Raw genomic sequence first — 17,555 nt, 5'->3', positions numbered from 1 at the left:
CTGTTTGTGTACTTTTTGACACTAAAGCAGAATAATGGTTATTTTAAGCAATAAAATCATATTATTTACATTTATTGGATTTCATCTTAATAAATTGTACATTTCGCTGCTATTGGATCTGATATATTATATAACTACTTATTTGAAATTAGTTTGTGAAATTCTGTTTTACTGTTGTTTATATTTCAGAATTATAAATTTTTAGTATTTCAAATGTTTTACGTTACAGACCAAAGCTTTGATATTCCTGACAGAACATTTCATTCTATGAATACAACGTGGCGTTTATCTTCTTTCGAATCCATGACTGATGTAAAAGAGCTGATACCAGAATTTTTTTACTTGCCAGAATTTTTAGCAAACAGAGAAGGTATGTGAAGCATTGTATCCCAATTTATTCAGATTTTGTTTGCATATATAAAAGAATATATACAAATCCTAAGTGAAACTAAGCCCTAGAATGCAATATAACATTTGATCCATGAACTGTATGAACAATAATAGTATAAATTAAAATAGTGCTATCAATGCCACTGCTCCTTCTAAAATCCCCAACCAGGAAGTATCAATCCACAAAGATGAGTAAAATACAAGAGGTTAGCATAAATAGTTTAGGATGTTTTGATATCTTAAATTTACCCTGAAATAGAAACGTGTACTGTAGTAAGTTTTGTGCAATTAAATTTAGTTTCAGAGCACATAAAATAGTAAAATATGCATTACAGATAGTGATAATTCTAGTAGCCACCTAGTTTTTTTTAGCTGCTTCCGTGCTTCTTATTTTCAAATAGGAAGTAAATGTAAATGCAATATGTGGGAAGCGCTTAGTGAAAAATATGAAATATTGTTGTGCAACTGTGGGGGTTTGTTATTAATATAGTATGTATGTCATGCTGGGAGGCGGGTCTTTGAAAGCTGAGGCTGCGGGAAGAAACGAAGGCGAGGGGCCTGGATGTACGATCTCCGCATCCACGGGTCTTGGTCGTTGGCGAGACCTAGTCAAAGTTGCCGAATCTAACCCACGAGGTGGTGTTCGCCAGTGACCCCTCCAATCGGGTTGTGGGCTTGAGCTGCACCCCGTAAGCAGGTCGCGGTCCTTTGACTGGGTGACCAAAGCCCGCGGGAAAAGGAGAGACGTACACTCGTGGCCCAATGGGTCGGTGCCAGTAAGAGGCACGTAGGGACTGGGGTGGAACCCTGAGTTCGGGATACTGTACTTGAGGTACAAGAGTGTGCACTGCGGACACACTCTACCGGGTTGCCGGTCAGAAGGAGTGCACCACGGTGTAATACTGTAAAACGTAGGTAGGAACCACGGAGTCCAGTAGCGAGGTGGGTAGTGGTATTGGGCCTGGCCAGAGATGATAACACTGGAGAGGTGGATACGTTTAACTATACTCAGGCTGTGATGGTAAAGCGCTGGTGAAATAGATAGTATACTGCACACAGGCGACTGTGGCAGCGCACTGGTGAAATGGAGGTATACTGCACACAGGTGAGGTGGTAACGCACTGGTGAGATGAACGATATAGCTGTACACAGGCTGAGGTGGAAAAGCACTGGTGAGATGGACGATATAGCTGCACACGGGCTGAGGTGGTAAAGCACTGGTGAGATGGATGATATAGCTGCACACACTGGGATAGCTCACTGAAAGCAAGGGAACCTGGAACGAGAGACCACTAGTAAAACTAGCAGCAACAATGGTTGTTCAGGCAACTACCTGATACACAGGAGCCGGATATATACCCCTGGAAGCCCGCTGATTGGTCCACAGCGTCAGCTGACCAGACAGTCAGGGAAGGAAGGCAAGTCAGATGAGGAAGTGTCATGGCGGCGCCCATGACGGAGACTCCGATACCCGCGCACCAGGCCGCCTGACACACCAGCATCAGGGAGAATGCTCAGCACCTCCCACGTCGCCGCACCAGCCGCCCGACTGCCCGGGAAGTCAGAGGAAGCCGGCGGGACGGTAAGGGACGGCCGATCCCCGGCTGAACTCTGACAATGTAAATGTAATAATGTGTGTATGATAGTAACTGTATGTGTGTGTGTGTATATGTGTGTGTGTGTGTGTGTGTGTAGTAATGTGACTGAAACCACTTGCGTAAAAATTTAATGCAAATAAAATGAAAAATAAAAATAACAGTAACAATAGAAACCATTTAATAAAATTAACAAAATTAAATAAATCAAAACAAAATTAAATTTAATAAAAATATGAAACTGAAATAAAATGGAAACAAAACTAAACAATGAAGGTGTTAGAATAATTGTAGCATATAATGTTTAAGCTCTTTTTCCGGGTGAATTGGGTGCCCGCTGCTGAGATGCAATGCCTTGGGTGACTATCCCTATCTTACCCTGATCCTTGTCGGACGTGGAGTAGCTTGCCTGGACCTCCCTCCAGAGCCGGTATATACTTGCCGGCACTCTGCAGTTGATGGACACTAGCGCTGTGTTCAGTCTTCTGTTTATTGTTTAGTTTTGTTTGCATTTTATTTTAGTTCTTATTTTTATTATTATTTATTATTTTTATTAATTTTATTCAACTTAATTTTGCTTTGATGTATTTTTTTGCTAATTTTATAAAAAAAATTCTATAGTTACTGTTTTATTTTTCATTTTATTTGCATTTAATTTTTACGCAAGTGGTTTCAGTCACATTACTACATATATACACATACAGTTACTATCATACACCATTATTACATTTACCTACTATATTAACAACAAACCCCCACAGTTTCATAACAATATTTCATATTGCAGTAAAATATGCATACCAGAACCCAATGCCCAGAAGTGACATGTCAGAGGTCCTCCTATGCACTTCTGCCTAAACCCAGTAGCTTGCTTTCCAGAAACCACAATTGGGAGGGCATGAAGCATAAGCAAAAAAGGGACAAGGTTGAACAGGAGAAGGAAAGGTGGAGGGGGGGGTACTGAGGTGACCTGGTAATTTTTAAAAAAGATTTTTAAGTGCACTGTATGCAAGAAGACTAGTGGTCAGCACAGCACGATGGCAGTGCATGTAAGGAATGAAACTGACGCAAATTTATTTTTAAGCAATTAGGGGTCCCTGATCCAATGTGCCTACTATGTACAATCAGTGAACAATATAAAAACGTAAGAGCATGGCGCTCACATATAGTCAATATTTGTTCTTTGGGAATCCTAAGCTGCTAATACAAAGAGTTCCTGCCTTATACATGAAACTATAGTTCTCTAGGATATCATCAAACACGTATCGCTAATATAGTGTACTGATACCTTGAGGTTAATATAATGTAATGTAGAAGAGCAAAGTGTAGTTCCCTCTGCAAGTCTATTGTTCCAGATCATACAGCTCTGTCCTCGTACATGTTGCTGTCACGCCAAACAGCCTCTCTCGTAGCGCCAGGTCCCATGAGACTCTGCTAGTGTTGGGCATCTTTTTTCCGTGCTTTTTTTTTGCGATTTGTCTAGGATGCACCATAAGATTCTGCTGATTAATGTGATATGCAACACTTGAATATATGTGTGCGATTGAGTCTCTGAATTTACCACGCCTATGGGGTGGGGGGGCGCATCGGACACCTGTGGTGGGAGGGTGGGCCGCATCGCACAGACACCAGCGGGGGGAAGTTGGGGGCGCGATTGGCCTGTGACAAACACTGTTGGGAAAGGGGAGACACGGAGCAGGGTCTGTGGGCAGGGAGAGGGGAGACACGGAGCAGAGGTTGCGGACAAGGAGAGGAGATACAGGCTGCAGGGACTGCGGGCAGGGAGCGTGGAGACAGACAGAGGCTGTCTGCTGGGAGCGGAGACAGCACAGATAAATGAGAAAAATATCACAATTCCGAAAAGCTGACTCTGCAAAAAGGGAAGCTTTAGTGATACTTTAGTTAATGAGGCATGCTGAATGACTCCGAACGAGTCTTTGAACTCGCAGCTAGTTCAAAACATAATTATCCCTAATGATAATCATGTAATGTTGAATAGGTCCCTCAGTCACACACAGATATACAAGTGTTGCATGTTGCATGTCAAATTAATTAACACAGTTTCCTGGTACGTCTTAGTTGCATTGCGACAAAGACTCATTTCTTCTTCGGGGTCCATAGGGTCCACAGAAATTACCTTGGGTATGTAGCTGGAGGGACCCAGGCACAAAAACAGTTAACAAGCTTCAGCTCCCAGGAGGCTCTAGGTCCCCGTCCATACATACTCCGCCCCTGGCTACAGGCAGTTAGTTCGTTTTTTGCTGTTTGGTGTAGGAGCACCATGCGGACAGTTGGACTGCGACAGCAGTCCTAAACAAGTTTTTTTTTTTTTTTTTCTTTCGAGTAGCAGCGCTTGCTAAGTGTCTGGATAGATGCCTGTGTCACCGCTCCGTCTTCCCCCGCTGGGAACGGTACTGGTGATTTCGGCGGGAACATCGGGGTTGCAGGTAAGGGGTTCCTCAAAGGCGCTGAAGCGGGGAACCATGTGGCATTCCTTGCCTCCGGCGGTGGAGACTCGCCAGTGGACACTGTAGTGCAGAGCCATGTGTAAACTGTCTTCGGCACTAGACCATCGGGACATGTGGGATCCTGACAGCCAGGGGCTTGATAGTGGCGGCCATGTCAGTGTGCCAGGTGGATCCATACAGCATAAGGGGAGGTATGCTATCCCCTGGCGGCCCCTCCTTCGACCCAGGCGCTGGTTCAGTTACAAACTTCCCGCGTCCTGATTGCTCCTCCCAGCTTCCATCTATATGAGTCAGCAAGAGACCACTCTCAGGTGCTCTCGTGGTTAGGTTCTCAGGAGGTTGGGTCAGTCTCCCTGTATGCCTCTCCTGCGGTGATCAGGTCATACAGAGCTCCATATACTACATGGGCTATCGGTAGTTGCTAAAGAGCTTAATGCATATATTTATAATATATATTAACTATGTATCTATGTGCATTGTATGTGACTTTTGAATCCTGCTGTTTGTTTTGCTGCCTTTTCTAAATAGCTGTCAGTCATAATCTATCACTGCTGTTTCTCCTCATTGACTCTCTGCTACAGGTGTGGGATATATTGGGTGTGAAACATTGTCACATTTGTACTCAGACTTTGCATAGCACTAGAGTTATTGTTCTGTCCAAAGAAGCTGAAAGACAGGTGGCTGATGCTCCAGTGCTGGTGTCATGTGTGGCCTGTAAAGCGAGGTTATCCCCACATGATGGATTATGTGGCCACTGTATTAAGGAGTCGCCACATCAGTTAAACCTACCAGCTTCTGGGCAGGAACCCCCTTGGGCTTCCTTTTCCCAGATTATGGCACAAGTTGCAGACAGATTGGCGCCCCCTGCGCCGGCCGCAATTTGGGGGTCCCCTCAGCAGCTGCTACCTACTATGTTTTTTCCCCCGATGCATTCGTCCTGGATGGACATGTATGCTCACTCAGGTCAGAATGTGGCTTCATCCTTAGCAGCTTTTCAGCAGCCACGGCAGGCGACTAGGCCGGTACAGCCAAAGACCAGAAGACGGTCGGTCTCGCACACCGTCCAGGTTTCAGATTCTTGTACATCTTCTGATGAGGGGGGTATACACAGGGTTCCTCTCAGAGTAGGAAGACAGTTTAACAGCAGTAGATGTCCCTTATTTGATTAGGGCGGTCAAGGCTGTGCTAAACATTGACGAGGAGGAGCCAGTACAAAGAAAAGCTCCAGGATTTAAACGTCAGTGGTTTATAAAACCTGATTTTCCCAGATATGAGCACCTTTCAGATCTTAAGGGAGAAAGAATGGAATTCGTTGGATAAGAAATTCCAAATTACAAAATAGGTGCAAGCCTTATACCCCTTTTCATTGAATCAGTGCACTAAATGGGAAGTTCCTGCGTCAGTGGACTCACATGTGGCACATCTGGTTAGGAGCGCCACATTGCCTATACCACCTGCATCCTCTCTTAATTGTCCCACAGATAGGAAACTTGAAGCCTGTCTTAAGGCAGTCTTTTCTCTATCAGGTGCTGTTACTCGCCCAGCCATGGCTACAGCTTGGGTTTCCAAAGCCATTAAGGAATGGATGAAGACACTGGAAAATGCTCTTCCAGAAGCTTCCAAGGAACAGCTGACTATTATCTCCTATGTTAAGGAGGCAGCGTCCTACTTGGGAGAGGCAGCTTTGGATGCTGGTATATTATCCTCTAAAGCATCAGCGGTCTCAGTTGTGGCTCAGGGAGCCCTTTGGCTGAGTGACTGGAAAGCAGATGCAGGGTCTAAGAGAGCCCTGGAATCCCTTCTGTTCACGGGGGGCATTTTGTTTGGCACAGAGTTAGACAAGATTGTTGCTACGGTGGCAGCCTCTAAAACGGCTTGTCTACCTTTGGCATCCACTGCTAGACCTAAGCAGTCAGCCTTTCAGCCGCAAGGAAAAGCAAGAAGTCAGTCTTCCTCTAGAGCCAGTTCTCACAGGAAACCACAGTCTAAGAAATCCTAGCCATACAGACGTCTGGCTGTCAGGTCTGAGGTTAAACTTGCAGCCTGATGGGACAGGCCACCCCTTGGGGGATCCCAGGGTAGGAGGCCGACTTCTTCAGTATTCAGATGCCTGGCATCTTACAACAACAGATGCCTGGGTTCGGGAGGTGATCTTCCAGGGTTACGCCCTTACTTTCTGGAGAAGTCCCCCTTAAAGGTTTTTTGGCACGACTCCGGCACTGGATTCTGTAATAGCCTTGACCCAGGCTTTACACTCCCTGCTGGTGTCAGGGGTAATAATCCTGGTTCCAGTGAATCAACTAGGGAAGGGATATTATTCCAACCTCTACTTGATTCAAAAACCAAATGGGTCTTACCGACCTATTCTAAACCTAAAAGGACTCAACACATTTATCCACGTGCCCAGGTTTCATATTGAAACTCTACGGTCGATTGTCTTGGCAATGGAACCAGGGGATTTCATGGTGTCCTTGGATATTCAGGATGCATATCTTCATGTACCAATTACACCGTCCCACCAACATTTCCTGAGGTTCGCAGTGCTGCAGGAACATTTCCAATTTCAGGCACTGCCTTTTGGTTTATCAACGGCCCCTCAGGTGTTTACCAAAATCATGGCAATAATGACGGCCTGCCTCAGGCGCCAGGAGGTCAGGATCTTGCCATACTTGGATGATCTCCTGATATTGGCTCAGTCGTCTCAAGAATTGCAACAGATGGTGCATTTAGGGGCTCACTTGGATTCCCTGGCCCTTCAGCTACGGATACGCAGGCTTCTGCACAGCCAGTCAGTATCTGTTCATGCGGCAATGCAGATTCTGGGATCCATGGTGTCAACCTTCAAAATGGTGGAATATGCCCAGTTCCACTCCAGACCATTACAGCAGTTGATCCTCTAGCACTGGAATGGGGAGTACCACTCAATAAGGGCACAGGCGATCTGTCTCTTGCCTGAAGTGCGACTGTCCCTGTCATGGTGGTTGCAGACGTACTGTCTCAACAAGGGTCGCTCATTTTGGTTGCAAGATTAGGTACTCCTCACAACTGATGCCAGCCTCCGCTGTTGGGGCTCAGTGACAGGTCGATACACATTTCAAGGAAAATGGATGACAAGAGAGAGAGTCTTCTGTCCATAAATGTCCTGGGACTAAGGGCAGTATTCAGGGCGTTGGTTCAGGCTCAGGAGACACTGAAGGGCAGGCTTGTCCGGGTACAATCCGACAGCGCCACCGCAGTAGCCTACCTCAACCATCAGAGAGGCACGCAGAGCCAGGAGGCTGCCATGGCGGAAGTTTCAAAATTCTAGTCTGGGCAGAATGTCATCTCCCAGCGATATCGGCGGTGTTCATTCCAGGAGTACTCAATTGAGAGCGGACTTCCTAAGCCGGCAGGACATACATGCCAGGGAGTGGGCTCTTCATCCACAGGTATTTCAAAGCCTTGTGGATATATATGGAGTCTTCCAGAAGTAGACCTCATGGCCCCAAGTCACAGTCACAAGGTCCCCAGGTACGGGTCCAGAACCAGGAATCCTGCAGCCGAGTTTGTGGATGCTCTAGCAATAAAGTGGAACTTCAGACTGGCGAATCTGTTTCCTCTGTTTTTCCTTCTTCCAAGGGTCATCAGGAAATTCAAGCAGGAAAGCGGGACAGTAATACTGATAGCTCCTGCTTGGGCTAGACGCCATTGGTTCACTGATCTAGAGAGTCTCTCCATAGACACTCCATGGCCTCTTCCTCTAAGGCCGGACCTGTTGATACAGGGTCCTTGCCTATACCTAAATCTTCTTCGTCTGTCTTTGATGGCATTGCTCTTGAGACTTCCATCTTAAAGGCAAAACGTTTTTCCAATTCTGTAAATCAGACAATGTTGAGGGCACGGAAACCTTCCTCTGCTCTCATTTACTACAGAATTTGGCACTCATATTTTCAATGGTGTGAACTGAGGAAATGTGACCCTAAGGTGTTTAAGGTCTCTCGAGTGCTTTCGTTTCTTCAGGGTGGGTTAGACCGGGGTCTCCGTCTGGCCACCCTGCGGGTTCAGGCTTCTGCACTTTCAGTTTGGTTTCAGCGAAGGATCGCCCCATTGCCTGATGTTAGAATATTTTTTCAGGGTGTTGTGAGGGTTCTGCCTCCCTTTGCCCCCCCGATAACCTATGGGATTTGAGATTGGTTCTCAAGGCTTTGCAGGCTACTCCATTCGAACCCCTGAAATCAGTAGACCTGAAGTGGTTGACTGCCAAGACAGTTTTTCTTCTGGCTATTGCTTCTGCCTGTAGGGTCTCTGAATTGGCAGCCCTGTCTTTTCGATCTCCTTTTTTGATATTCCATCAGGATAGAGCTGTTCTTCGTAATAGGGCCGGGTACCTTCCTAAAGTGGTATCCCAGTTTCATGTGAATGAAGAAATTGTGGTTCCAGCTTTGCAAGCTTCAGGCCTTTCGGCTGGTGTCCGTGCACTACATATCTATGTAGATCACACCAACTCCATTAAAAGTCAGATTCTTTATTTGTGTTGTATGGCTGTCATAAGCGAGGCTGGCCAGCTAACAAACAGACTTTGGCCCGGTGGTTGCGTATGACAATTTCTCAATCATACAAACAAGCTAACCTTGTTCCAAACATGGTCACAGCACATTTTACTCGATCTGTGGGACCTTCGTGGGTGGTTCGTCGTGGTGCCTCTGCTGAACAAATCTACACAACGGCCACGTGGTCTTCCTTCGACACCTTTGTCAAATTTTATGCATTTGACACAGGATGCTTCCTTTGGACGCAGGATTCTCCTTGCAGCTGATACACAGTAGCCTCCCCACCCCTAAAGGAAACTGATTTTGGACGTTCCAAGGTAATTTCTGTGGACCCTATGGCCCCTGAAGAAGAAAATAAGAGTTATGGTATAAAATAGCCTTAACTCTTTTTCTTCGAGGTCCACAGGACACCCACCCTAACGCACCTGTTGTGGAATTATTTTCTGTTGTATTTTCTATGATTCCCTCTTCTTAGAGAGTGTGTGTCTAGAGTACAAGGGTCCTTCCTTCCTTCTCAATTTTTCTTTCCTGCTTGGGCTTGATAACAAACTAACTGCCTGTAGCCAGGGGCGAGGTATGTATGGAGGGGGACCCAGGGCATCCTGGGAGCTGAAGCTTGTTAACTGTTTGGTGCCTGGATCACTCCAGCTACATACCCAAGGTAATTTCTGTGGACCCTATGAACCTCGAAGAAAAAGAGTTAACAAAGGTATGTTCTACCATAACTCTTATTTTTTGACAAAAAAAAGTCGCTCACGTTAGCAGAGGTGCACAGAGCCTGGTGGCCAGGCATGTCGCACTGCATGGCGTATTGAAGATAGATGTAGTAGGACAGTATGTCAGAAATCCAGTTGCTCTATACAGATGTGTCCTCTTGCATCCTTGCAAGACGTGCGCATGCTTTGCGCTATGCGATTTGACGTGGCTGCGGGCGCCACAGTATGCAATGCCACACCATGAGTTCGCACCATGCAATCCTATGGGTCGCGGGTACACAAGCGGCAAAGATGCAACTGGACATACAGTATTTGTATTCAAGTTTTCCAAGTCCAAACATGGCATTTGCGAGACAAGTAGCCTCTAATGTCTCACAAAACTATCCAATCTAGACAAGTGTACCAGAATGGTATGGAATATAAACGTACATAAAATCAGTGAACCATGACCACATTGAAGTGTCTGCAATGTATTATTATTGCAGTGTAATTAATTTACAGTTGCAGATATTAACTATGGGGATGTATAATTGTCTTAAATATAGATTAAGGGCATCTCTGTGCAGGAGTTCTAATAGTGTTTTCTAAAACTGTATCCTTTTAAATTACCTAGGATTTGATTTTGGTGTGCGTCAAAACGGAGAGCGCGTTAACCATGTTAACCTTCCCCCTTGGGCCAGAAATGATCCTCGTCTATTTATCCTAATTCATCGTCAAGCCCTAGAGTCAGACCATGTCTCTCAAACAATATGTCACTGGATTGATCTGGTATTTGGCTATAAGCAGAAAGGACGTGCTGCTGTTCAAGCCATCAATGTGTTTCATCCAGCTGTAAGTAGTATGAATAACATAAAGAATCCAGGGAGAAGTCTTGTTTCTTCAGCCTTCCTCATTTTACAAATGTTAGTAACTTGATTTACTTTTCTATATGACAAACCAGGGTACGATTTTATGCATATAGTTCCAACCATCAGATTGTTTTATCCGCCTTACGTTACTTTTCCATAGAGCATCATCATCGGTTTAGTTTGCAACCTACAATTTAATGTTTCACCTTTGAGCAGATTAGAGCTGTCCATTTCCTGTAGTGTATATTGCTTTTTCATTCATATTAACTTAACTGTGTTTTTACTTCAGATTGTTCAATATGTATGTTGTGTGATAACCTGAACACACTATCAGGGGTATTCAATATGAAACGTTAACTTCACTGTCGAAGTTAACGTTTCATATCGGAGTTTTTACCTGCGTTAAAGTATCGGGCGCGCTCCCGCTTATACCCGTATTCAATATAAAATTAACGAAAACGGGAAACTCCGAAGTTGGATTTGCGTAAAGTTACGAATTTTTCCTTAAAATAATTGTAAGACCCCCCTAAAGTTGTAAAAACATGGGGGAACACTATGGGTACCCCCGTTTTAGCCTTTAATTGAAAGTCGGGGATTTCAATAGCCGCAGCAGGTGTTTTTTTCCCGACATTGAAGAAGTGATGCAGAAGAGCACTTAGGTTATTTTTTTCGTTTTTTTAAGTCTTCCATTAAATTTGGGGTACATGAAAATGGGTACTAGCATATTTTGATGTCCCTAAAGTAAGTTTTTAAAAATTCTGCATTTGTGCACCTGCCGCTATAATTCCATTCTAGAAAACATCTGCCGCATACTTGCACAATAGCCCTGAACCTATTTCCCTATTGTTTAACAATTTTTCCCATTATTTTTTTTTTGCACCCCAATTTTTAAATTCATTTTTTGGGGTGTCCCTATTTTTTTTTTTTTACTTTTTTTGACACAGTTCTTTTTTACATGTCATTCTCAGGGGTGCAGGCTATTTTTTTTTTAAGCCTGCACCCCTAAACCCCAATTCTGCACTTTTTTTCGACACCTATTCAATGGTGAAAAGTTATCACCGTTTTTTATCAAAGACTTGTCAAAACTGCGATAAGTCTTTGAAATTGAAAAGGGTGTAAAAGTAAAACCTGCGATAATGACGTCATAATTGCGATATTAACGCAAAAACGATGTTATCGCACCCATATTGAATACCCCTGTATATCTGGTGGCTTAACAGGTTTGTTACTACAAAGATGTTTGTGTACATAGATTTCCTCCAACCACCTTCCCTATTCACTCAAACCTTTCAGAGAGGCAAGTAGCCCTACTGTTCTTAGCTCCTAGGAATATTTAGACACTGATAATACTTACAAGCTTTACATATTGTTTTGCTTTATTTCAATGGAACAGGATGAAAGAAGTCTTCTTGCAACAACACATTCCGGCAAGGAATAGTAAATTCATGCACTATACTGTACATTTAAGAATTTAGCATACACTCGTCATCTAATATTATATAACATACATAACAGTAATCTTAAAGAAAATTCTGTATTGAACAATATTAGGTATGTCTCCAGAAACTAAAGATAAATATTTTTTATACTGCAGTATAAATTGCTCAAACAGTTAACTGTCTCTTGAGCCTAGGCTCTAAATATGAGCTGGTGGTGCACGAGGACTCTTTGGTTATCTACATAATGTTTCCAGAATGATGATTGACTGACGTCAGAGTTATTGGTTAAGTTTGTTCTAGTTAAGAGAGTATTCTGTCCACACTAAGGTACTGCTGTGGCTTCTTCAATAGGAGAGAAAAACATTTTCTTTTTGTCTATTTGTAACTGTTGCTAATGTGGTAAAATTTGTTGCAAAACAATGGTTACAATGTGGCTGCAAGTTATCAGGTCTGGGCAAGGAATAGTTACAGTATACTATTTACTTAATCTCTTTCTCTCATAGGGCCGTATTCAATTAGCAGCAATGATTTTTCGGCTTTTTTTTGTTGTGAAAAACTGGAGAAAACTGCGCAGGACCCATTCTGCACAGTCGCAGAATGGGTCATGCGCACGCACAGATTCATGATAATCGGGAATCTGCGATCAGCAGTGAAGTTGCCTTCAATGCTGAATCAGGCCCTAAGTCCTATGGTGAGGACACGTGTAAATAAATTAATGATACTGTATTTAAAGTATATATCGTCAAATGTATTTATAGATGTATATACACTCATAGTATATCTTCAGACATAGGGCCTGATTCAGACCCACTCGCGAGCGGCTGTCCGCTCGCAAGTGGGTCGATGTTATGCACTGAGCATGCGCACGACGGAGGGAGCTCCGTCGTGCGCATGCGCCAGACGCGACGAGCGAAGGAAAGTTCTTCGCTCGTTGTGTCCGATCAAAGGGGGCGTGCTGTCAATGTTGATTGACAGCACGCCCCCTTTGGTGGGCGTGCCGGGGGCGTGCCTCCCTGACGGGGGCGTTCCGACGGGAACGCCTCCCGTCAGAAGCCGGCCCACTGACATCACTAGTGATGTCAGTGGGAGTGATTTTGGCTCTGATAGAGCCAAAATCACTCCGGAGCTTGCGGTTGAAAACCTCAACCGCAGGCTCCGGCTCGCAATTTCGATGGTCGCGATGGTCTCGACCATCGCGGCCATCACAAAGCACGCTCGTATAGCCTGTGGGTGGTGACCCACAGCTATACGAGCGTCCAGGAGGACGCTCCATGAAAATGGAGCCCGGCCCTCATTCAGAGCGTGCGCTCTGCTCAGAGCGTACGGCTCTGAATGAGGGCCATAGTGGGCTACCACATGTGTTATGTAACGTTGCATTGATGACATTTTAAGGGAGGAAGGCATGTCAAATGGCCCTTGACTGTTTAATTTTAAAGACATATTTACCCCTAAAATATTTTAGAAGGTATTTATGCCAGTCACTTAGAACGGTCATTAGGAAATGTAAGCTCCACCTTTGAAATGTCCCAGATTATCATTTAACTTTTATTATATTTCTTGTTTTTGCTTTTCTTTCTAGACTTACTTTGGAATGGATGTTTCTGCAGTAGAGGATCCTGTCCAAAGACGAGCATTGGAGACGATGATTAAAACATATGGACAGACCCCACGTCAGCTGTTCCACAGCGCACATGTGTGTCGTCCAGGTTCAAAAATTCTAATGGAAGGTGAACTCCCTGCTGCTATGGGATTGCTAGTGCAGCTTGCATTCAGGGAAAACCGGGAGAGCATAAAAGAATTGACATACCCTGTAAGTAAAAATGTGTTTTGAATTGCTTGTCATGACTTTATAAATCAGAGACTTATGACTTTATCTTTTGAACATTAGTTCTGGAACTTTTGCTCCATTACTTTTTTTTGACTCCTATAATTACAAGTTTACTGTGATTTTTCATGGAAATGGAAAAATTGTAACCATAAATTAACATGGCAATCTAATGCCTACTTGGACAGCTTCGGCTTGGGTGCCTGGTGAAAGGGCTCCCCTGGCTGTGGCATCACCCCCCTGCTAGAAAGAGTCCAGTGCTGGTTCTGGTAAATACAGGGGGACCCTATGCATATTTTTCCCCTGTATTTCCAGAACCAGGGCTGGCTCAGAGCCCAGTGCTGGTTGCGCTGAATATGGTGGACCCCTACGTCATTTGTCCCCTGTATTTAGCACAACCAGTACAGGGTCTCCAAAGCCCGGTGCTGGTTTTTGGGGGGCTGGGGCCACACCATTTTTTTTTTTTTTATTTAAATACAGAAGCAGGTATCACGGATCTTCCAGATCCGAGCCTGCATCTGTGTGATGCTACCTCCCCCAGGTCCTAACGCCTGCCCCACCGCCGCCGCTAAGGCCCGCTACCATCCCCGCATTCTGGCCGCAGCTAACGCCCGCTACCCCCCCCCCTGCGCCTTTCCCCCGGGTCCCGCTGCAGCTAATTGCCACTTCTTTCCCCGAGCTCACTACCACTAAAGCCCACAAACGACAGCCATCTTTGTGCACCCAAGTGAAGCCACAAGGAGTGGTGGAGGCTCCTACTGCAGCTGCGCAACAAGTTGACATTTATTATCTATTCAATTGCGCATTCTTGAGGTAATAGTTTAAAAACTGTAACTTTCTAATTTACCTGCACCCTAAAAGCACATACCCTGGCACAATAGCTACCTAATAACACAAACTCCAAGTCTAAATTTGCCCCCTACCCTGAGTTATGCCTTCCCAAAACAACCCATAGAGAACAGCAGAAAAGTGGTCCTAATTGAGTATGTCAGAAAAAAATGACAGTTGGAACTTTAGATTACTCCCAAATCTAAATTTTTTATGTTTATGCCCTGTTTATGTCCGTGCAAAATTTCAGCTCTGTACCTTCAATAGCTTTTGAGGTGTAGCCCCTTAAACACCATGCCCCCCCCCCCCCCCCCTCCGGAATTCCCTATGGGTGAATTGCAGTTTTTTTGATGCAACCTTAATATAAGGGCATGACTGTGTCCTTATAATATATATATGGGACCATTTAATATGGTATATTATTCAACCATATATGTGATATACTGTCCTGCAGGTTTTTTTTATCTACTGACTAGGTAATATTGTACATATCCTGGTTTATTTGATTTACAACGCTGCATGTTGCCTGTAAGCCCATCATTTTTATGCTGATTTTTATTTTATGCATGTAATCCTTGTAATTATTTGTTTCACTGTCCCTATATGATTATTGCACTATGGAACACCCCCTTCTCTGTGTGTGTGTGTGTGTGTGTGTGTGTGTATATATATATATATATATATATATATATATATATATATACTGTACATACACAGATGCACACGCATGCTAATATACATATATATATATATATATATATATATATACAGTCAGGTGCATATATATTGGGACATTGACAGAATTTTCATATTTTGGCCTTCATTCACCACCACAATGGCTTTGAAATGAAATGAAGATGTGATTTAACTGCAGACTTTCAGATTTAATTTGAGTGCAATTACATCCAAATCAGGTGAACGGTGTAGGAATTACAACGGTTTCTATATGTGCCTCCCACTTTTTAAGGGGCCAAAAGTAATGGGACAAACTAAACAATCCTAAATCTAACTTTCACTTTTTAATACTTTGTTGCAAATCCTTTGCAGGCAATTACAGCCTGAAGTCTGGAACGCATAGACATCACCAGACGCTGGGTTTCATCCCTGGTGATGCTCTGTCAGGCCTCTACTGCAAATGTCTTCAGTTCCTGCTTGTTCTTGGGGCATTTTCCCTTCAGTTTTGTCTTCATCAAGTGAAATGCATGCTCAATCGGATTCAGGTCAGGGGATTGACTTGGCCATTGCATAACATTCCAATTTTTAGCCTTAAAAAACTTTTTAAGAATGTTCCAAACAGATGATTTGGCCACACCTAATGTTTTTGCTATCTCTCTGATGGGTTTGTTTTGATTTTTCAGCCTAATGATGGCTTGCTTCACTGATAGTGACAGCTCTTTGGATCTCATATTGAGAGTCGACAGCAACTGATTCCAAATGCAAATGTCACACCTAGAATCAACTCCAGACCTTTTACCTGCTTAATTGATAATGAAATAATGAGGGAATAGCCCACACCTGTCCATGAAATAGCTTTTGAGTTGATAGTCCCATTACTTTAATTCCTACACCGTTCACCTGATTTTTTTATGTAATTACCCTCAAATTAAATTTGAAAGTCTGCAGTTAAAGCACATCTTGTTTGTTTCATTTCAAAGCCATTGTGGTGGTGAATAGAGGCCAAAATATGAAAATTCTGTCAATGTCTATATATAAAATATATATATATATATATATATATATATATATATACACGTGTGTGTGTGTGTAAATACAAATGAGTGAAAGCTTTGTTAAGACAGAAAACAATATTGCAAATATAAACTAAAAAGTTCCTTTATTTGTAATAATGGCAGGGCTAGTGATGTACTGGAAGGGTCCCCTTCTACCCTTGTAGAAGTATTCATAAGCAGTCATACTAGATAACAAGGTTTATAAGCATTGGCGAAACTAGACATTTGGTAATGGGTGGTCCCAATTCCAACCCCTTACTAGAACTTGTGGAAATACCGAGCACCACCTAATCGTGGCCTAATAAAAATATGCTGTTGCTTCTCTGCAGCACATCACCTGACTGTTTCCTATAATTACACATATAGGCATAATTGTGACAGAATAAATTTAATTAAATGATAGTCATAAACAGTGGTCGAAGTAGGAAAAAGTGATGGCATGGAAATTTAAAGTGAACTGAAAGAGGCTGCCTAGACTCCTAGGAGTATATTTACTAAAGTGAAAATTTTTAGAAGTGGAGATGTTGCCCATAGCAACCAGATTCTAGCTATTATCTTCTAGAAGGTGCTAGTTAAATGTTAAGTAGAATCTGATTGGTTGCTATAGGAAACAACTCCACTTCTAAAAACTCTCACTTTAGTAAATATACCCCCCAGAGTCTTTAGGGATTTGGAGTGTGAAATTAATTTCAGGTGCTTCTTAACAGTCCTGTTACCAGCTGAGATTCAAATGCTAGGCTACTTAAAAAGAAAAGTAGTTATCAGCATTTATTAATCTATCACCCGCTTCAACAAGGGACAGGGAAATCAGCCAGAGGATCTCACCTGCTGCATAAGTCAACATCACCTCGATCCCTGGAGTACTTCTGTGATGGGAAATAAATGTGATGACAAAGTGCTGACAATAGCAGGAAATTTACGACTGCGGCCGCACTGCTGTTGGGCAGGTGGACGGGTGAACATGGCCTCACTGTGATTGCTCCAATTGCTTCGTTCTGGATCCAGCACACTCTGCCCAAAAGGAGTGCGTCCTGCTGGGCCCAGGTATTTTTTTTTAAGCCCCTGTCCTCGTTTCTAAGTAAAAGATGCGCTATAGCGCATAAGTGCTAAAACTGAATCAGTATTTGTGCTATATAGCAAGAAACAAAATAATATAGAAATCACATATTTCTAAAACATGGCATAAA

The 17,555-nt window shown here is 43.4% G+C and overlaps 1 protein-coding gene across 1 annotated transcript in view; it reads left to right on the top strand.

Moving 5' to 3' along the window:
• Window positions 1-17,555, top strand: part of LYST (lysosomal trafficking regulator) — a 507,705-nt gene that overhangs the window by 407,310 nt on the left and 82,840 nt on the right. Inside the window, exons 42-44 of the mRNA XM_088481579.1 lie at window positions 230-370; window positions 10,312-10,529; window positions 13,565-13,795. Of these exons, the coding sequence (XP_088337705.1) occupies window positions 230-370; window positions 10,312-10,529; window positions 13,565-13,795 (590 nt within the window). The remainder of the gene's footprint in view (window positions 1-229; window positions 371-10,311; window positions 10,530-13,564; window positions 13,796-17,555) is intronic.

Source organism: Taudactylus pleione, unplaced genomic scaffold (assembly GCF_031769625.1).
Source record: "Taudactylus pleione unplaced genomic scaffold, aTauple2 ptg000275l, whole genome shotgun sequence".
Classification (NCBI taxonomy): Eukaryota; Metazoa; Chordata; class Amphibia; order Anura; family Myobatrachidae; genus Taudactylus; species Taudactylus pleione.
Note: the sequence above shows the minus strand (reverse complement) of the source record. Positions and strands in the feature narration are given on the sequence as shown.